General features: G+C 29.8%; 1 protein-coding gene across 2 annotated transcripts in view; it reads right to left on the reverse strand.

Moving 5' to 3' along the window:
- LOC121121574 (acetylcholine receptor subunit alpha-like) overlaps positions 1-22,796 on the reverse strand; it is a 199,869-nt gene that overhangs the window by 87,008 nt on the left and 90,065 nt on the right. For both annotated transcript variants that reach the window (XM_040716538.2, XM_071889852.1), the window contains exon 4: positions 6,513-6,693. In XM_040716538.2, coding sequence (XP_040572472.1) covers positions 6,513-6,693 — 181 coding nt within the window. The remainder of the gene's footprint in view (positions 1-6,512; positions 6,694-22,796) is intronic.

Here is a 22,796-nt window from a genome sequence, read left to right on the forward strand (position 1 = left end):
ACTCAGGGTTTAAATAACAATTCGGGCGGATCTAAAAAATACAGCCGTTTTCAATATTAAGTATATGTTTTGATTTGATATTGGGAGAGAAGTTGCATTTCCGAAGACTTCATTTTATCAATTAACAAGATGAAATCGCTGTATAAATATCTATATATAAAAAGTAATTTGTAATGAAAAAACTACTTTTAAAAATTAGAAAAGGAAAAAATGTTGACCCGTGTGCTCTTTCTTCTATTTTGTTCAATATTTAATGCGTTGTAGGCGTGGTAACATCTCTCCCAAAAGTAACCATTCTCGCTTATCTTTGGTGTAAATTATTTTGAAAATGCATGATAAAATATATAATATATATATGTATTAATTTGTATCAAGTTATTCTATTTTTCCTACACGAATGATGTTTTATTTGTTGAAAGTTCTCCTCTTTGTAACAGTAATTCTTTTTCCCCAAAATATCTTTAGAGAAAATGATTTTATGTGGTGCTGTGCAGTCTACCGAGTGCCCATTCACGTTATTAATGTATTTTTGATAAAAAGCTATATAATATACTTTACGTAAACAGATAATTTGATACCTAAAAGTGATATCCAGCATTCATATGCAAGTATGAACGTTAGAAAAATATGAGGTTCTATAAATCAAAGTATAAATTGATTTATGTTTAGCCTTTTAGCATTTTTTAGTGTTCCATTGATATATTTATATATATCCTGTATAAAAATTTTTATAGCGTCATTGTAACTTACATAAAATATTACTATCAAAAGATGGAAAAAAAAATATTATAAAGAAATAACATTGGTATCTTTTTCATATTTTTATTACTAAAAAACACAAACAATTATGTAATTGATCTAGATTCTTAAAAATATAAAATCCTTTCTTAATTTTGCAATTAAAAATACGTTTATTCAATTTACAAAATTATAATAATAACTTGATTGAAATAAATTGTGTTTTTCAAATTATCTATTATTTTGTTTAAGCAAAAATAGTCAACATCGCCAATGTTACCTTCAAAACATTTTTTTATATATTGAGATATAAGTTTGATTTTGTTCTTATAGAAATTATATGCTTGAGATATTTAAGGTCAAACCTATGGTCGCGCAAACCATATTTTAGTAACATAATTTAAATAATTCTTAAAATTAATCATTACATAGCTCAATAGTTATCTAATGATAACTTATATTAATCCTCAGCTAAGTAACTTACAAACTACTATACCAAATGTAAATGATTTCAAGAACTTTTTAATTAAATTTTCATGACAAGGAGCTCACAACTCAAAGTTAGATTGAGTTACAAATCTGAAATTTTATTTTTAATTTCCCCAATATTAAGTAATTTCACAGACATAATTTTATTTATATTGGATGGGAAAAACATCGAGTGTAAATTTTCCATTGAATGACCAAACTATTTATGTAATACATGGTTACACAATTTGTTTTAGGCCATATAATCAAGAATAGAGTATATTAACTGATGTCACAGACTAAATAAGCAATCAAAAAAGACGTCTCATTGAGAGATGGCCAACCATAATTATTTACGCATTTTAACAAACAAAATATTGAAATATAGGGCAGAATTCTGGGTAAATTAAAAACCCAGGTTTATGAATTTTTATTGAAACCCAAAGTACATTTTTTAGTCAAAGTATTCGCCTTCAGTATTGAAAGTGAGGTCCAGGTGGTGGAAGCTGTTGTAGACCCTATGGCGTAGCTTAGTTCTCATGGAGATCAAGGGCTTGGTTATGGAGGTCTTTAGGGCACGGGTGCTGTTGTGGTGTCTCCTGTAGGTCTTGGACTTTGCGTCTGTCTGGATGTCTAGATAAAATGTCAAGGGGTTGAGCTGATGGCTCTGCGGCAGAAAAAACTAGTCTAAAAATATTTTTTACTATATATCTAAAAAAATAAATGTCCACTAAAAAATTTAAAGTAACTGAACGCACTAAGCACAGAACGTTATAAAATTTTAAAACTTTCCTACTGCCTTTTTAAGAGCCGCGTACACCAATGATGGGGACTTGTTCATTTTCCTGGCCCTGTCAGCCTTTGAGGGATTTGGTCTTTTCTTGCATTAATAAATGCTAAAAAACCAAGCATATATATTGCAAAAACTCGAGCACCATTTTTAGTGTATTAGTACTGTCGTTGTATGTACTGTTGTACTTATTCTGTCCAAAACGGTATTAAACTAAATTTGTATTGATATAGGTACATGCAGCTACAGTGAGTAAAAAAAAAAATTGACCTGTCAATGATATAATCCCTCAATTTATGTAAATTGTTAATATTATTCTCAACAATACAAAGCAAGAATAAAATTTATCTTTTTTCAGGTAACATTTTTGATACTTTTAATCGAAAAAGTATCGGTAACGATCAAAAAACTTTTACTAATTTTAGCACCAGTTCTGTTCCTAAAATTTGCATTCCTCCTTTCATTTTGTACAGTGTCTGTATACTAAAACAAGTGAAAAAATACGCATTTTTTAGCGTGCGATGATACAAAAGTTAGACTGTATACAGTGGTGGGAGCACAAGGAGAAGGGGGAGGTGGCTGAAAAAAAGGATAACCTTCTAAATTTTAAATAGCATTAGTACAGGGACAATATTAAAATTTTATGCAAATTCATACCTATTTATTTTATTATGGATTTTTAAATCTATTTACACCAAATATAGGGGATAATTCTTCTTTTAGAGGGAGATGTCAACACACCCACAAGTAATTCAATAATAAACAAAAAAGAAAAAAAGACCCCACCCATGAATTGTTTTTCCTTTTCAAATGTCTACACTTAGTTTTTTTCTTTACACACATCCCATCTTTAATTATCACCTACATAAGAAAAAAATCAGATACAGTACTTTTGATATACATGCCCACACCAGCAATATTTAATTCAGATGACTACATTATTTTTGTTATATGAAAAATGTTCTTATGATTTACATACAGAGAGCTTTTTTACAGTGCACCCGGTGAATTGTTTTACTTTAATCATATATCCAAATATTCAAACATTTATATAGACAGAAAAAAAAGTTAACATTGCTGTATTACTTTAGATGTAAGCTTTATGGGTTAAAAGCAAATCGTACCTTGGAAGAAAAGGAATTAACTTCTATATCTCGAATGCACTTATTTTTTCTTATCTACCGAGTGGTCAGTTAAAATATAAACACTTTGAATTTTAGACTTGAACAAGATGTAATTTATTTTATTAATAACATAATTTAAACAAAATCAATACTATAAATAGAAATGTGTCTGAGTTCTTTTAATAATTAATGTAGCCCCGTTAGCGTCAATTATGCCTTCCATGCGGCAGCAGACATCCTGGAACCCACTGAGGATGCAGTCTTATGACATGACATACAAATACTGGCTGACTGTGGCTTTAAGGGTCTCTGTATTTGGATTATAGACACAGCAGGCCTTCTCCTCGACATGTACCCAAAAGGTCTAGTCAAGGGGCTTGCTTCAGAGCTGTAGGGGGCCAACAGTATCAAAAAGAATCTCGATACTGCAGATATAGGTTTCTTTCATTGCTTGTGTCAAAAGTGGCATCTCACCCCTCACAAGGCTGCTTCCACACATCTTTTGTAGCTCTCTGAACACTCTGTTCTGAAATCCCGAGATATCTTACATGGCCCTCAGGGACTTGAGGGGATTGGCCTGGATTGTTTTTTTTTTAACTCCACCGGATCCAGTTTGGCCTTTTGGCATAACCTTTCTTTGTCTCCAACGTTTTGGGCTTGCTGACGGCGTAGAAGGTGATCCTGGAGATACCCAACTACTTGGAGTGCGCAAATGGAAATTCGTCAAAAACGTTCAAGTGTCATTTTTCCACTTGTACGCAAGCTTATGCTCTAATATGTTGAAATATAATTTAATTTCATTCACTCAACCTTCATTCATTATTGAATTAATAAGTGTTTACATTTCAATGTACCAACCCGTATGTAGTAATTAGTTTACATGATTGAGGTTTCAATGTGTTAGCAAAAACTTTAAGATTTCTTTATAATACTATATAAACAATATTAATTAATTACTTATTTTTCTAATTTTACAATTTGATGAATGAATTGATTAAGTATATTTTTATTTTATGAATAATTCATTTACTAAGAATGAATTAATGGAAAGTAATTCTACGTATTTTTAAAAAAAGAGAAAGTTGATTGACATTATATAATTTAATTATTTTTATACTTTTCATATTAATGTAAACTTCAAAAATATTTTCCAATAGGTGGATAATTTCATTTTTAAAGTTATTGTTTGATTGTTTTTATTGGTTAGTAAATTAATTGATGAAAAAAAAGTATTGAATAAAAATAAAACAGTTTTTGAATATAACTACTAAATGTAAGTAAAATAATATTTTGAATTATGTACAGTTTTAGGCAGCAACACGTGGACTGTTAGTAAATATAATTTTTTATTCATAAAAGAAGGTTTGGTTAATATTTTTTGACAGTCTGGTTCAGCTATTCGTTATACCTAGACTTACTATTACAAACATTTCGTAATCTCGTCACCATGTGTGTGAAAAAAAAAAAAAAACCAAAAGGCAGCTCATCTAAGATCTCTTAGATGCTGATATGGGAGTGACAAGGATTATGAACATTATGAGATGCACCAGGAGCCTATTTTTTAAGGAGGCCAAGATGAAGAAAGATTAAGAAGACCTCACATAAACAGCAAAAATTGGAGGACAATTGGAAATCTGGAGTTCCTGTCGAGCACGGAGAAGATTATGAAGGAAAATACAAAATCGTTGAATCACCTCGCCAACAACTACTCCGTGTCTGCTAAAAACATCAGGATGTAATTGAAGGACCACTTTGAATTGTCTTAATATAAGGACTCATTAAATGAGTAATAGGCATATTTGCTCTTGCGAATAATCATAGTGACTAAATTATCCACTTTATTTATACGATTTCAATGTCTCCTAATGACATCATATGAATTGTGCATACACATACTCAAAAAGAATAAAATATAAGGGCTCCTCTTTACTGGTAGATCAATTTGTTTGTAACTAATTTAGTAAAAGGAAGATACCGATTAAAGTCTTTCTAAAAATATCTCATTTGCTAATGAAAAAAGACCATTATAATATAATTATAAGTTATTTAATTATTGGACTAGTATTTTTCATTTCATTAAAATAAGAGTTTTTGTAACTTTGTCTTTAGAAGAATAGTCTTTCTTAGTATTTGACATAGTTGTCCATTTGTAAATAGATACCCATATTTATGTAAATATTTCGAATTCAAATATGAAATTACCAATCATGCTTTTTTAAAAGTAAAAAAAAGAATACAACAGAAACTTGGGTTTAAATGTTTACATTCAGTATCGAATTTTAATACTCTTTTCCAATGTTTAGGTGGATGTAGTTTTTGTTGTTGTAAAGTTAAATTTAATTTTTAAGGCCATCAAAGCAAATATTGTCTTTCTTTTAAAAATACCAACAACAAAAAATGGGAATTAAATATTTGTTCAATTCCATTACTGTTTGTATACTTTTAAACCTTAGCCTTTTTGGTATAAGAGAAATAAAAACAAAACAAACTTTCCATTAAAAGTCTTTTTACCATGAAAATGCCCTAAATAATGTGTCTCTGTTGGATATGGTTTAGCTATGTTTAGACTAATGAGACAAGGCAATTTTTTTTTATGTTCTCTTAATTGGTCAGAATTAATTGCTCTGATTAAGTATGAGTAAACATTACAAAATAGCCCTAAAAATGATCAACACTGTTATATAACAGCTTAAATAAATAGATTTATACTATACATATGCTAGAAAAGGGTACCTGCGTTACAGGTGTGAATAGAAAGAAAAAATGAAGGAAAAAGAAAGGAAGACAAAAGACAGATGTTTAAAGATACAAAGAAATAAGAAAAAGAGAAGAGATATATAAAAAGAAAAAAGAAAAAGAGGTTCTATTTTGGTCAAAAATGGGGGATTAATGCCCTTGGAGACTCAAAAAAATATCATAGGAAAATGCTTGATTATTTTATATGTCTACTTGCTAAATTTCGGAATAATTTGTTTGACGAAATTTGGATTCCATTTGTGATAACATCAAAATTAGAGATATCAGATATGATTTTTAAGGTGGTGGTGGGGGTGGGGGGTTGGACTAGCAACGCCATTGCTAGTGATTATGAAAGCCCTGTACGTATAACAAAAATGTCACTTTTCAAAAATTTATTAACTTTTTTATAACTAATTTTAGTAGTCATTGACGTGCAAATTACAATTTTGAAATTCGTTGTTTTTTTTAAAAACAAAAACTGTTTAGGAGATATTCCAATTTGAATTTTGTAAGTATTTTTTCCCTATCGAAAGGTTTAACACATTTATAGAATAACTATTTTTAAAAAAAGGTTTTTGTTTGGAATTAAATTAAGTTTTGGGGACCATTTCAAAGATAAACCACACATATATCATGGGCTGAAATAATCTTACCTGATAGCCGTCATAGGTCCACGAACCGAATTTCATGACGCATGTCTGCTCGTCAAATGGAAAATATTCAACGTCCATTTCACAAGAGGAATGGTAAATGGCAGGGGGCTTCCACTCCACTTTTCCTGAGGCCATGAGTGTGGCCTTTGTGGCTAGTGTCACCTCAAAATTTCCATCAGCACTGCGTGGAAATAAATAAAAGTTATAAACATGGTTTCTAAGAAAAATATGTATATACTTGTATTTCAATGAAAAAATAAACTAATTAGTACTTAAGTTGTCAAACTAAGTTGCATACTTATTTTTAACATTATTATTATTTATATATAAAGATTTCAATTGGTTATTACTTTCATCAAAATATCAAAGCAGTGGTTACAAAAGTCATCACATAATATTTCATAATTATACCCCTATTTATAAAATTGATAATGTCAAAAAAAAAAAATTATTAAAAAAATAAATGTATATTATTATGACTCAAACGTGCCTTGAAAAAGGCCTTATCATACATGAAAAACTGAGATATTTGCTTTAATATGTGTATATTATATATAACAACATATGTTTTAATAAATGTGATTTTGCACTTAAAAAAATTATCCTACAACTATTTTTCACAAAGAAGAAGCAAAATATGTTTTTATTTGCCAAACTTTATCCAATTTTGGAACAACACTTCATTAAATAATTCATTTTTGTAATAAAAAATAGCTCATTCAAATTGAGCCTATTTGTGTTTATAACATTGTTAAAAGGTATGAATAAGACATTTTTAAATAAAAAACACAAAAGTAGTAACATGATGCTCTTTAGAACAAATAAATGATCTTTTCATTAAATAAATATGTGGTTTTATCATTTACACTAATCTAAATTCAAATTTCTTTTTTGGCCTTGAATTTAAAGGATATCTTCCTTTTTGTAAATACGTCGAAAATATGAAAATGACCATTACAACTATTTATTTTTTTTTCTTAGCAAAAAATTGTTTTTATATACTTTTTTACAACATCTTTAAAATTTTGTGTTATTTTTCACCTTGAAGGATCAAAATAAAATTTAAAAAAATCAAAAATAAAGTTTGTAGTTTCATTTTTCCAAATTCACCAACATTTTTGTTATTCTTTTATTGTTTTGTGAATCCAAGAAAATGTCTTGTTAACAAGAAAAAATGACTTTTTTTTTTTCATGTTTGATAATAATGACTGCTAATTGGGCACTCAGTAGAGTGTATATCTCTCCCTATGACCATTTTTTCTAGTTGTACAATCTTTTTGTAGCATAGACTATATAATATTTAAGTATTGTATCCTTTATTTATAAAATTAATCCAGAAATTTTAAATTAAGAATGCATGGGTTTTAAAATTTTTGACGTTGACAAACATACACATTTTGTTAAACATGCAAAATAAAAATAACAAAATTTAAAATTTGAGGGTTCCTTACAAAAGTAAATAGATTTAAATTACATATAAAAATTGCAATATTTGTAAAAAATAAATTAGAATACAATACTATTATATAAATACTTTAATATGTTCGTATGTAGGCCTGTGAATAATAATAAAACCTTAGAAAAACTACAATAACAAATGCTATTTCCGCCATCAATAAAGATTTTTTTAAATTTATTATTTGCTTTATATACACAATAGGAACTATTATTGTACTTTTAATAATTATACATATAAATGATTCTTTAGTTTATAACATATTTATGTGTTTACATAGCCTTTAAAACATCTTCATGTGACGTCACCTTTGTTTATATTGACCATTTTGAAAGGCCAAAACAACTGTGTTTTGTAATATCAAAAATACTTTTTCATAAAAAGTAAAAAAAACTATTGAATGTAAAAATTGGACGCACAAATAAAAATCCTAACTGTCAATGAAAAATCTATCCCTCTATTGCCAAATTTTATTATCGATCAGACTATAGCATGTAATAAAAATGTACTATTTCATCGTTTTACAACGTTATTTCTATATCGTAGACAATAAATTAAGTATTACAGAGGAAATAAATTTATATTTGTATTTAATTATCCTACTTTTTTTGTCCCTAATCGATATAAAAATTATAATTAATTGAACAAATCCAGCCATTTTAATGTACTTTGATAACAATAGCTTTTATCCAATTGAATATAAAATCATTGGTAATCATTGGCATCAAGAATTGTTCAGCATTTTTTATTTTTAACGCCATTGTATAAAGCTTTATCTTGTTTTGAATCGAATTTGTTTACTTTATGTAGTAAAAATATTAGGTATGACCTCCCTATATACCGTTGCTTTTAATTATGATGCAAAACATGACACAAGTAAAAATATTTTATTATTCTAAACATAGTGCTGTGTTGGTCTTTATTTAGGACTCCCGTTCAGTCTCGGTACAGTCCATTTCATTGTTATATATCAGTATTAAAAATTGAAACGTTTTATCCTTGATGACATCACTCAACTTTATTTTTTCCTATTTTAACCAGTTTTATAACTTTAAGACAAGTATTAACACTAGAATGGACTTGATCACTGTATCACAACAAAAATTGTCTAAGGATCTTTTGAAAGGTCAGTTTTTTATTGCCTTGTACAGAAAATATATTTTGAGGAGGAGGGCATTATAATGCTTAAAAAAGATTTATTTTTTTGTTGATTTTTCTGTACTTTTTTAGTTATCCCTCTCAAAAATATGATTTTGTACTGGGGTTAGAGTTTTTAGAAACCCTGCCTCATGGGCCTTGAAGATGTTAAAAATCCTTATTTTTAAAGTTATTCCCTAGTTTTGAAATTTTTACAAAATGAAAGTAAAAATAAAACATGTACTTGTCTGAACAATATTGTAAGTTTTATATATACAGAATTAAATCACTATAAAACTACAATATAAAAAATGTTTTTTTTGAATAGGATAATGTACACTAAAGGACATGATGACGATTAAAATCTGATTTTCACAAGGTTAAAGACTCCTTAAGAAATTTTTGTAGGCATACAAGACATTTAAATTTAAAAAAAATTGAGCTTTAGGGTTCAAATTGGCCCTTGTCTACTAACCCAAATATAATAAAACGAGGCAAAAAAATATAATTTCATAATTTTTAAACTTGATTTTTTTTTCAGCTATCCTTTGGTTGCTTTATAAAACCTTGTAAACGACAAATAACAGGGATAAAATTGTAATTAATTTCTCTTATAAGTTTTGGTTACCCTTTTTTGTTCACAAAACATATATTAAACCAGGAATACTTTTTAATATCTTATTTTTTATACAAAAATACCATTAAAAAAAAAATATATTCTCTACCACGTCAAAAATATCTTAAGAAGCATTTGTGAAGAACAGTTTTTTTATTATCCTAAGCACAAAAGGTTTTTTCTTCACAGAAAAAATATCATTTTTTTAAGTACAGTAGAGTCTACCCTTCTCGAATACACCTCTATTAAACATTTATTTTGTAGAAGAAAATGCAGTTTTTTTATCGTCCCCCCAGAGAACTGAGGGGAGTAGTAAATTAAACGATTATCTTTTTTTATTGACATTAACCTGTGTTTTATCCAAACATGCAACAAATTAAATCCCATAGGACGACAAAATAACAAAACCCCCTACTTTCTTTTTACTCAATATGTAATTTCCTTCTACGTAGAAAAAAACTAATTACTCGTTGCAAAATACACATATTTCTTATGTTTCTCTGCAAAAATACTTTAAATTGTATTTTTAAATGGGTAAACATCTGGTGGGGGCTTATGAGTGGCTATGCTGTAAAAAGAGAGGCAAAGTATTAAGTTAGTTATCAGTCCTTGAAACTCAAGTAAGTTTTTTAACCCCTGAATTTTTTTTTTAATTGGTCTGATGGAGTTACACTAATTAAGTACATTGAAGGTTATATCAATCCTGATGATCTTAAATCACCATTTGAAATCATCATCATGACTCAAATCAATAACTAAGATATTTTAAGATTTTTATCTTAATGTGATTTTTTTAGTAAACAGTTGATAAATATGTATAAGAGCAAAGAAACATGCCATTATTACTTTCTTCCAATATACAGTTGAACTTGCCAACGTATTACAGACAGATTGAAATAATCTGGCAATACTACCAGAAAGAAACATAAGCCTCAGAATGATGAGAAACGCACCATACGATTCTTGACTGTGTTCTAACGATCGGTAACAACATCTTCAGGCTCTCCAATGACTAAGGTGGAAAAAGATCACCAGGTAATTAAAGTAACCATTTACCAAGATATTTCTGATGTTCTTGGCGTTACATCTTATTGCCTAGAGCTTCCTCATCTCCTCACTGATACATTGAGGGACAAAAAAGTTATCCATGGGAAGATAATTATTACTTCTCTAAAATCCCCTGGTGGTTATCTTTGTTTCTTTTCCAATGAAAAATATTACTGTACATTGATCATTTAGCAGCCAAATTCATAGGTGAACCTGCCAAGATGTTCCCTACTGTCTTCAAAAGCAAAAATCATTTCTTCTAATATGACATAGGGTGTCATCAGTAGTGAATGCCATGTAATGAATCCTTATGTATTGAGTGTTGGGCTCAAATCACCCATGATGTTCATGATGTACTATGGTACTCTGTAAAAAGACTGTGGCTCTTAGCAGGCCTTGAACATTCCAGCAAGACACTACACTAACACACAAAGGCCGTAGAACATTTGAATGGTTGAAGACCAATGTACATCATTTTTGGCTACCTGACATATGGCCTCCAGAATCCCCCAGATTAAAATCCATATGCTTACTATCTATAAAGAGTGTTGGAAGCCAGTGTCTACTGGACTCACCATAGTAACTTTACTCAACTATAGCAATAGTAACTTTGAGTAGACAGGAATCTTGATCCCATGGAGGTAAGGCATGTTCCTCTTTCCAGGATCGTATGGACAAAGTACTTTACCAAAATGGAGGACACAATAAATAAAAGTTTTTTGTCTATATCTCTATTTTAAGTTTTATGAGTAATTTTTAAAACAAATAATAAAAAAATTTAGAAGGGTTCTTCTCTGAGGAAAATTAATCTCTAAGAGTTTGTATTGTAAACATTATAGTGATAAAATTACTTCATCTGACCAAGGAATTGTCTTTGAAGTCCACATACATTAAGTCTATTTTCCTTCTCCAGTTAACTATAATAATTTCTCCCAAGCGCGTTGTTCACTTCTCAATTCTTAAAGTAGTACCCTCTTAACATTTTTGTAGTTGTGTTTTATTCATTGTACCCCAAAAAGGAAATGGTTTTAGAATTGTTCTATGTGTCTCATTTTTATAATATTTTAAAGGCACTATTGAAATTCTATGGCCTTTTTGTTTATGTAAATATAATATAAATATGATTAAATATAAACACAAGCGTACATCAATATAATTTTAACAAGAGATGGGCTGCATTTTAAAATATGCATGATGTTTATAAATACAAAAATGTATATTCTTTGCAAAGTTTTACCAGCATATGATAAATGGTACAAAATATGAATTGAAAAACAGAATATATATATTAGAGTGGGTTGAAAATAAGTATTTGAAAAATTGGTCAGAAGTATTGTTGGGGAACTTGTCATGGCATAAAATAAAATTTTATGCCCAATTTTCCAGACAATAGAATGTACTTTGGAGATTCCTTAATTTATTTGAAATTATAATTGTATAGACTAAGTGGATTTATTTAATATTATTTCCAAGTATGGTCAGAAATTTGATTCATGGAGAAATTTGAAAAGTATTTTTAACCTATAAGAAAAAAGGTCCAAGTTGGTATCTTATAATTTTTTTTTATAGATCTAAGGGTTTGAGGACATTTTGCAAATTACCTTCTTGCCATAAGCCAGTTTGACAAATCCTATTTTTCTTTACGGACACTCTACCCAATCACCACAATGCAGAAACAAATAAAAACTATAATTAAGGCTCCGATAATATGTAACTTTCTATTAAACTACTCCAAAGACAAATACATCCTGATTATTATAGAGTTTGAGATGAACTCGGGATGGAGAAGTGATCAGGACTTGACCAGGTACATAACAGCTCCAACAAACTTGATTAATTCACATCGTCCATTGAATCTCAATAATTAGCTGATTGACTCCTTCCATTCGTCAAAAATATTTTCTTTTTCTAATTTATTTATGGTGCCACTGTCTCAATTTTTGTTAAAACGGTGAAAATATCAGTTTGAGGTAATTTTTAAAGCATTTTCATAATGAAGGGAATTAAATACTAATAAATCAATAATTAATCATTTTAGTTCGTAGCAAATAAGTAAAGATTTTATTTCCTAAAGTTATTATTGGGAATCATCTCAAAAAATATTTTGAATATTTTCGCCATGGTTTTATTCTAAAAAGTATCCTTTCAGCAAAATGGCATAAGGAAATATGACCGTGCACGAGATCTGACCTATAAATTTTTGAATACTCTGTCAAATATAGTGTTATTTTCATCTTGATGCATCAAGAGCTAAACAAAAAAAATTCTATTTTTTTATTAAATAATAAATATTTATAATCTTCAATACCTTAGAAAAAGTTCATCTTCCTAAAAATTATTTAGGTAATTTTGTTTTTACGATACAGGGAACGGATAAGTAAATCATCGTCACAAAAGAAATTATTTACAGGGTGTTAACATCAAATTGGGGAATAACTCCCCGACAACTTTTTTATGATACAGCTGTCTGATGGTGCCTTTTTTTGCCAGAAGAAACGTTGTTGTATCAACAAACTTGATCAATTTTTTGGAATCATGGCAACAGCTCCATTAAATATAAGAAAAACTATATTTAAATAGTTGGAATGGTGTTGCACCACGACACCATCTACTTGAAGGTGATAGAGGAAATTGTACTGCCTTGGATCCAAAAAATCAGAGGAAATCGCCCTTGTATCTAGCAACAAATTCAGAACCTCGTTATTTTTCAGAGAGGTAGTTAAAGTGCGGAGTGAGTATTGCAATGACTTAATTTGTAAGGAAAAATGGCCCCCATCAGACTAAATTATTAATCAAATAATAATTTGATCATTAGATTAGTTTTTCTGTGATAAGTGAGAAGCTAAAATAGATCTAACATATCATGTCATCAACGACTCTCTGATTACCTCCCTCAATAAGAAAATAACCAATATGCCAAAGAACTACCTGGTCCACACTTGCTCCTCCTTCAAGACCTAGATGCAGACCAGGACTGATGCTGGAGGCAAATACACCAAATAGCTATTTCCTAACATTCATATGTACAATTTAAGCTCATTTCAAGTAAGTCTCCCCAAAAAATGGGCTCAATAACAATTTCAAGATTTTTTTTTCAACACACCGATTTGGATATGAAAAAATACATATTAAAATTGTTCATTACGTATTCAGAAACATCTTTTACCGAGATTGGGATTTCAAAATTCAAAAAAGTTGATTAAACCCCCTCAAAACGATTCACCCTCATTTTTATTGTACACAAGGTCATTATATAAAAAATATTCTAAAAAAATATTATTTTTTTAGAATAAAAATGGCCCTTATACATACATATGCACAAATTTTTTTATGTCCATCATTTTTTTAAATTGCTATTTTATTAAATTTGCTAATGAGTTTTCAATACTATTAATAACTCATAACCCTTTAATGCAACATGCTGTGGTTATATACATACAACAAGGCAATACCTCTTTGCATTTTGTTATCAACTTTCGATTCCCTCATTTCACTTGTTACGTCATAGCTATTTCATAATTTAATATTTTTTATAAATAAACTAATTAATACATTTTAATACTAGATAGTGATTTTAAATCCTGAAATTTTTTAGATCAAGTAAAGAACCATTTATTTCCCCAATCAAATTGAGCAATTTACAAATATATTGCTCTTACACAACAGGGTCCATTTTGAAGTCAATCACTCAAACAAACCACGCCCAGCTTCAACCACAGCCTCCAACCTGTCAACAGAAACCTTGCACAAGTATTGATGAAGATTTCTTTCTTCATGTTGGCCACTTAATGAAAGCCCTTAAGGAGTCAATCATGTTAAGTGCACTTTTATTGGACTATCTTTCCATGTTGCTAATACAAAGTTGCTCTAAGGGGCCATATCCTGCGAGCTAGCAGCTCTCATTTACTTTACCTAAACATTATTTATATCATAAAAATGTTGGTTATTCCTGAATAAATCCAGTCCCAATTACCCTAATTAGACAACCCGTACCAATTTAAAATTCACGCATTAGTACAAATTTGTTTACATCATATTCAGCTCTGTAGAATAAATATATATTGAGTTATTTGTGTCCTTGAGCCTACACCTGGCACGGAGATAAAAATAATGGCTGTACTGTGTCGGTATCCAGAAGACAGCTCCTGGATTTTGTAATTTTTGGTATAGTTTTCTAAATTAATTCTTATGAGTACACTTTCCTCAATATAAATCTCATTGTTTCCAAGATATAAATATCTAAACTTGTCATAGATTCCGTTTACAAAAGAACAGGAATACAATTTCTTGTTTATCCCTCGTCATATATATATATATTGGACCAATTTAATTACTTCTATGAATAAATAATGGGTATCCTATATCAATACAAATGTAAAACTACGATTAAAATATTAAATAGCAATAATGTTATACAGTATTGAATAAATTACTATGAAGGATTTTAGTATTGCTTAAATTAAAAATTCTGAGAGTTTTTCGTTAGATGTCTTTTTTGAGCTATATCTCACCATTAATAAATTGTATAAAAAACCTTTAAGTATGCTTCAAGGTTATGCATACATTAAAAAAATTTTAAAATACAGTTTTTTGTTTGGAGAATCCAGATGAGTGTTACAGCGTTCCAAAATGGAAGTAAAAAAATAGAAAAATTCATTTAAATTAAATAAATCCCCCTCCAATGTGAATGATGTTTTCAATACGATGACAAACAGAAGCACATCAAGCCTTTATGAAGTCTGAAGACAAGTTGTTTCACTCTTCTGTGATCATGTCCTTCAGGGTATCGACATTCGACTGAGAAGTCTTGTTTGTTTTTCCCTCCAAGACACACCAAACAACAAAGTCCAAGGATTCATGCTGGGTGAGGACGAAGGCCCGAAGCCTACCTGCCAGAAAGCAACCACATTCTCCTTTCAGAAATGCTGCATCTTCTTGGACAAGTGTGACTAAGGTGCCGTCTTTGGTAAACACATGGTTATCACTGGAGAACGTGCTCTTCATCCTTGGCAAGACATGCTATATGAGGTCCTTGTATTAGACGTACGTGTTGACTTTTTCGTTGGCCTTGAAGAAGTAGAGAGATATCTTGCTACGGTTGGAAGCCACTACGCCGGAACATGACCTGAGCAGTGTATTTGGAAGGTTCCCTCAACCTGAGCTTTTGATACAGCCAAAACAAATCATCATTTCCCCTGTTTAGAACAGGGTCCACTTGTCGACTAATGTGTGGAGGAGATACCACACTCTTTGCCGTTTTGCTTGTTGTTTGCAAAGTTTTGATCGAACAAAAAAACAACAACAATATCAAATTATAGCTTTTTGTCAGCTCTTTTGATTAACGTCAGGTACACCATTGTCAGACTTTTAGAACTGAGGCTAGAGAACCTCAAAGATGATTCTAATTTTTGAGTCATCATCCTTTCATCGTAATTATTCACGACTTTGCTTCACTAAAACGGTTAAAAGTTTTTTTATGTATATGATGCATAGGGTTTCTCTCCATTGAAAACGGTCAACTTCTAGAAAGATCATGTCACGTAACACACATTTTACTCATGGACAGCTATATTTTATTTAGTTTGGCTTTAATAATATATTTTACCCTTTCTTTAACTTTCAATAAAAGCTGAGAGAGTAGCAAGTTGAAAGAAACAAAAGTAGGTTACAAAGTACATCAACAATAACATCGCTCTTTCTCTTCGACTCTTTTCCTTTCCTGAACGATGTTTGAAGGTATAAAAGTTGTGCATAATATATTTAGGTACATTATCACTTCTAGGCTTTATTAAATAGCAAAGATAGTAGTAGTAAATTAATATGCAATATAACTTACAGTGCCCTAATTCACTATCGTTATTATCCCACAATGTATCAATTTTACTTCATAATTCAAAATATTAATCTTTCATAAATTCTCCTAGGGTTGGTACTATTGATGTTACTGTCATATTATAGTTTGAGCATTAACTGATCGCTTTGAATAAATACTGTTGTGAAAAAAACAAAACAAAAAAACAACTTTGCATTATTTAGCTTAGCTGTGTAAAGCTTTTCAAGGAAAATACGTTATATGAAAAAATATCAAAACTGAATTAGAATATTTGATTATAATCACCAGAGTGATATAATCTTGGAGGAACGAAGGGAACTCTTGGCTCTTGTGCTTCTCTGCGTATATTATAATTTGTACTTTGGATCACTCAATCTTCCACCTATCCTTACATTGTGGGGGTGTTACAATTAGCTAATCTGAGGAACTCAGACTCGCTTCAAAGTTCAATTTGGAATCTTTAAATAACGGATATTAGTTGTTATCAATACTAAGACTTTTGCATAAATATTTCAGGAGTTATTGAGGTTCAAGTAACATTGAAAATTTCAAATTAGCAAAAAACTACTTGAGGAGTGATGTTGTTTCTCCATCTTGACAACTGACAAAAATTGAAAAGAATCAAAATTAATTTTTAAAATGAACTAACTTCTTTTATGAGGAAAAAAGACTAAGCCGTGATGCATTCGTACGTACTCCGAATGATGTCAAAGTTCGTTCTTAATGAAGAGTATGACTTAATATATATACATATTAGGATTATTTCAATTACCTGGAAATTGTCCTTAATCATAAGTACTTTTAAATTTCATTATTTGTTATGATATTTTAAGGAGAAAAAATAAATGATTTTTCATTTTTATCATTATTACTGAAAGTGCACAGGCAGTATTTTACAGATTGAAAGTCGACGTTTTTTGAAACTCCTTAATCCAATCTAAACCAAAATTTAATTTATAACAATTAAGTAATAAACTATCTTTTCTTGGTAGATTTATTTAACTAAATGAAACTTAGTAAAATGGAGGATTTTCTATGAGTTTCTGTATATGTAAAATCCCTATAAATCCCAAAATCCCAAGAACGACACCCTCGTAGGCATGTGTGAACTGGTTAACAAGAAAATTATATATATTTGAATTCAATATTCAGAAGATTTATAAACGTTCAAAGTGGATACATCAAAAGCTGAAAAGTTAATACATAACCGGGTGTATCAAAACCTTTTTCTAACACTTAAAATACTAATATCACGAGGTTGTTGACTGATTCCTTTGAAAAGGCGAGGACTAAGAATCTTAGATGTTGATAATAACATAATAACAAAAAACAACAAGCAGAGAGAGTATATCCTTCAACCCATAGAATATAATAGGCAATGATTTGATTGTTTAAAAAAGAATGTCTTCAATAAATAAATGGATAATAAAAATAATCACTTTTTGTGATTTTTACGTTTTTTTTATAGAAGAAGTCTAAGAAAATATATAAAATATATATAATTCTGATTTTCAAATCGGTATTAGAAAAATTATTCTAACATAAGAATCATTTTTGTAGAGTATAATTTTTCTAAATATTATTATCTTTTCCGCAAAAAGTGGCTAAATATAAGAGAAAATAACTTTTCCAGTATTGAAGACCGAGTTACTATTTAGATCATGGAGTGTTAGAAAGTTATCCTGAATATTTTCCAACTCTACTGGATCACTCAAATTCTTTAAAAAAAGTTTCTTGTTAGAGTGTTGTCGAATAATGAATACTATTAGAGTCAAACAAAGGTATTTTAATCCATATTATTCTATGAACAGCTGCCCATTCACAAGAAAAAATCATAATTGCGTCATTTGAAATAGATCTGAATAGTAAGATATCCTGAGACTATGTTTTAGTTATAGTTTATACTATTCTAGATCCATGATTCATTTAGGGATCCTTAGACTTCTATTTACAGGAGTTGTGAAAAATGCTAAATTTATCATTTTGTGATCGGAAGAAGGTTCAAATACATATGAAGCTTTCTAGGTCAAAGATAGACAACGATTAGAGACCAGAGCAAGATCGATCCTCGAGGACAGCTTACAACTTCTCCATGAATAGGAATCCCTTTCCTCATTCGATATCCTCATCACATCATACAGTTTCAGTTCATGAATTAATTGTATTAATACAGAGGTATTCGGATGTGTGAAATATTTCTTAGAAATATCAACACTAAGATCACCAATCAAAATGAAAGGGAGGTAATCATTTTTTCGGTTATTAATAATAGACTGGAAAAAAGAGAGGTTGATTTCTTATTAGGTCCATATGCGTTGATAACGAGAAAATCCGAGACATGAGAAGATATTTTAATCCTGTGCCACTCAGTTTCATTGGAATAATGCTTAAACATGCCGCATTTCTAATTGACTTAGCTACAATGGTGAGGACCCCTCTAAAGGGACTGACTCCAGTATAGAAATAAACATATTTAGCAGGAAGGCATAAAGGATAGGAGCTAGTGCAAGTAGATGCCATTTTAGATCTGATATGTTGCAGACAAATTATGTCTAGTTTTAAAGAGATTAATCTTTTCATCATTGCATGTCTGGATCTACGTTCTCTTGGCCCTTTAGTATTATGAGAGACGATTCTTCTCATACCTATATTTCTTTTAATATTATCCAACCTCCTTTTCTCGAAGAAGTGGTCTAATTTGATCTGATCCTCCCTATCATTAATATTACTTTTAGACGACATGTTATAGGTTTAGAAAAACCACTTTGATACTGATATACCTATTTTTTTTTTTTTTTGCAGTTTGAGCGGATTTTACTTGGCATCAGGTGACAGCCACTAGTCTGAAGTGGACCTCTTAGAAGAAAATCCTGACCTGCTTCTTGTAGCTATAACGTAGTCACTTATTTTGACATGTTTTTCTTTATTGGGGTTTTGTCAGTTCCTCAGCCCTATCTTTCACCCTATTAGAAGGCAGAATTTCACATTCAGTATCGGTAAGAAGGATATATTTCTCATCCATTTGTGGAATAGAACATGCAGGAATATCCTTTTCCTTCCGTTGCGTATTTTTTTCCCCGTCTTTATTTGACACGTTTGCCGAAGACTGTTCGTCTATATTAGACACATCTTTATTCATAATATTCTGTCCTTTTTCATTATTGTTCTCAGTTGTTTCAGTTGAGGTAGCCTTTAGCATAAAATTATCGTTCCTCACACCTTTAAGTCTCCCGTCCTGGTAGCAACATTCCCTAGGTGGTACAACTATCTATCCAAAAAATTTAATAACATCTCCAATATCCCCCGGAGTAACATCTTCAAGTGGAGAATGTATGTATGTAAATACTTTTATTAAAAATAATTGGATTTCCATCCTCGTTCTTACTTTGTGCCTTTAGACCCCTATCAGTCCCTTTAAGTCTATTAAAATTTCCTCTCTCTTTTCTAATAACGAATTCATCTACACAATGTCCCAAAGCCACTCCAACATCAATCGCCTATTTTAGTTCTAAAAAAAACAATCTTTTTATACACAGGGCATACTAGAATTAACCTGGACATTTCCCCCCTCTAATTTAGGATTTCTAAAAAAGATAATTTCAATGTCAGTGTTAGTAGGTCTTTTAGGAAACTGACCATAGACTTCAGGTCTATAAAAAGCCTGTTTTTACTGTCTTTAGATGCCAATTTATTTTTCAGAGCTGGGAGATAGATATCTCAGACTGTATTTCCATCTGAAGACATACTCATATTAGCAGTTATATTTATTTATATTTTTTTCCTTTTCATAATTTTTTTATCTCACAAATATACAACTCTACAACAAAGGCATAGGGGAGTTGATCCTATTCATCAAAGGACTGCTTCATACCATCTAGATTGCAAGTAACTAACATGATTTTATCAAAGAATCTTTTTTGATTTTTCAGAAATAACATGTGCAAATAGGAATCTCGTTTGTATGATTAAATATCAGTTCCTGACTTCTTGACTACAATTTCAATTGCCAAGAGTCTGATCAAAAATTATAAAGGGCTTCAAAGGGCAACCCAATCACCTAGACCAACAAAAGGAAAAAAATGTATATGTTATAATGGAGAATCATGGTGGACATTTACCGGTGTTTGAAGAAAAAATAAAAAGGTATTCCTACTGGGTAAGCAAAAATATAGAAAATCGAGCTTTGGTTATTATTATGCTTTGTTATCTTGCATAATGCTTTGTAAGATATAAAAATCGCTTCTTTATGTTTTACATGTAAAGCATTTATTACATTAATATTAATTAATTTCCAATGTTACAATTATTACTTGTTTCAATTAGAGATACAAATTATATCAAAATAATTAATAAATGTAAAGAATTCAACTCCATAGTGTAACTTTATATTTTGTTTATACATAACAAACAATTACCGTTCACCAGTGCCCAATCAAATTCGGCCAAACCTGTTGCAGTTATCAAAAAAATATTCCTAATTCCTAATTAGTTCTAATATGATCTCGAAGATCAAGAATTGATTATACTTTTCTTTGGATTTCTTTTCAAATCGCTATGGGTCTGAAATGAAGGTCATATTGAGCTGTAATAAACCTAAACTCTAAGTCAAAAAGTACGATAGTACAAAAAGGTGTAACAACAGTCGATTCATGAAGTACATTGTTCTTAATTGAGTTCGGGGTTCTAATCGGGAAATATTTTTGATATATCTGGAATAGTTTTTCATGATTGTTGTTTGTGTTTTTGTATACTATTATCTCTTAGTATTTTCTCCGGAATCCCGTTTCCCGGGATATCGGAGATTAACCTTAGACCGAATATTATGTCGAATAGACCTCCTATATTTATTTAAATATCTTTTACAAGAAAGAGGTTTCATGTAAAAGCATGGTGGTTTCCCAGAAACCTGAGCTATTTTTTGTAATACTTTGTGTCTAAATATTATTTACATCTATCAATATACATAGTGCCTACAAGGTATTTAAGTGTACATATGTTATGTAATATTTCAGTAATGAATCAGCTTCGTTATCCATTCAGTCATATACTTAAGCAAAGCCATATTCAAAAAATGTCTTCCATCATTATACTTAAACATGATTTATTCAAAAGCTTCATCCAATGAGAACCCATTAAACATAATAGATCATCTTCCCCCCCTCTCCCACACACAAAATATGCACATTGATTTAAAAGAGATCTCATTAGCATCTAAGAAGAGAGTCTTTTCAGCAAATACATTCAAGCCATTGATGTTCTATAAATTAAGTTATTTCATAATTTTGTCGATTATTATAATTATAAGAATACAAGTCGTGCATGAACTTAAAAACTTGCATATATGAACAATCAAATCATTTTCGTTGTCATTTATTTTTTGAGTACTTTAATTAGGGATAAAATATGCTATAAGTAAAGTATTCACGAATTTTGAACATAAAAAAATATACATTGAGCAAGTTATTGGTGTGGATGTGAGATTTTAATTACATTAAGGGGCTTTTTTGAATTACAAAATGTATACCTTTTTTCTAACTCTGGATTAACGAATTAACGTTACGGATTTTCTAACCTTAGTAATATTTACATTTTATTAAAAAAAATAAAAAGAAGCGATTTCTGATATATTTGGTTATGTTTTTTGAAATTTATTGGACGTTTTCAAGTTTAATGGATTAAATATATTTTTGAAGTACAATACTTTTTTTTTTCTAGACAATCATTTATTCAAATCTACAAAATTGTAAGTCCTTTATGCTATAATGCAAAATATTTTTGTCTTATTTTTGCATAGATTATAATCTACAAATATATCTTGACTTGATGAATGCAAGGTATGAAATAAGTTTTTGCATCATACGAGCGTGGTCTGAAAAGTTTCTGAGTGTGAATATGACAGCACTTATAAAAAAGCTAGTTACATCTATTCATCAAATTGCGAAAGTTAATCACCAAAGTTTTATTTTTTTTGGAAACAGTTGTTATCAAACAGTCGTTTGAATAAGTTGATGTGAGTGTTTTTGTGAAAATGGAAAATATTGAGTATTGAGATAGCAGTAAATAATTGTTTTGAAAGTCTAACCTTGAAATATATTTATACAATAACTGACATATAAAGGCTTGTTGTGTTAAAATTGACGCCTCTAAGTCAATCCAACTAGGAGTAATTGCGTTATAAACAAAACTAAGGAAAAC

The sequence above is a fragment of the Lepeophtheirus salmonis genome, chromosome 7 (genome assembly GCF_016086655.4).
Source record: "Lepeophtheirus salmonis chromosome 7, UVic_Lsal_1.4, whole genome shotgun sequence".
Taxonomy (NCBI): domain Eukaryota; kingdom Metazoa; phylum Arthropoda; class Copepoda; order Siphonostomatoida; family Caligidae; genus Lepeophtheirus; species Lepeophtheirus salmonis.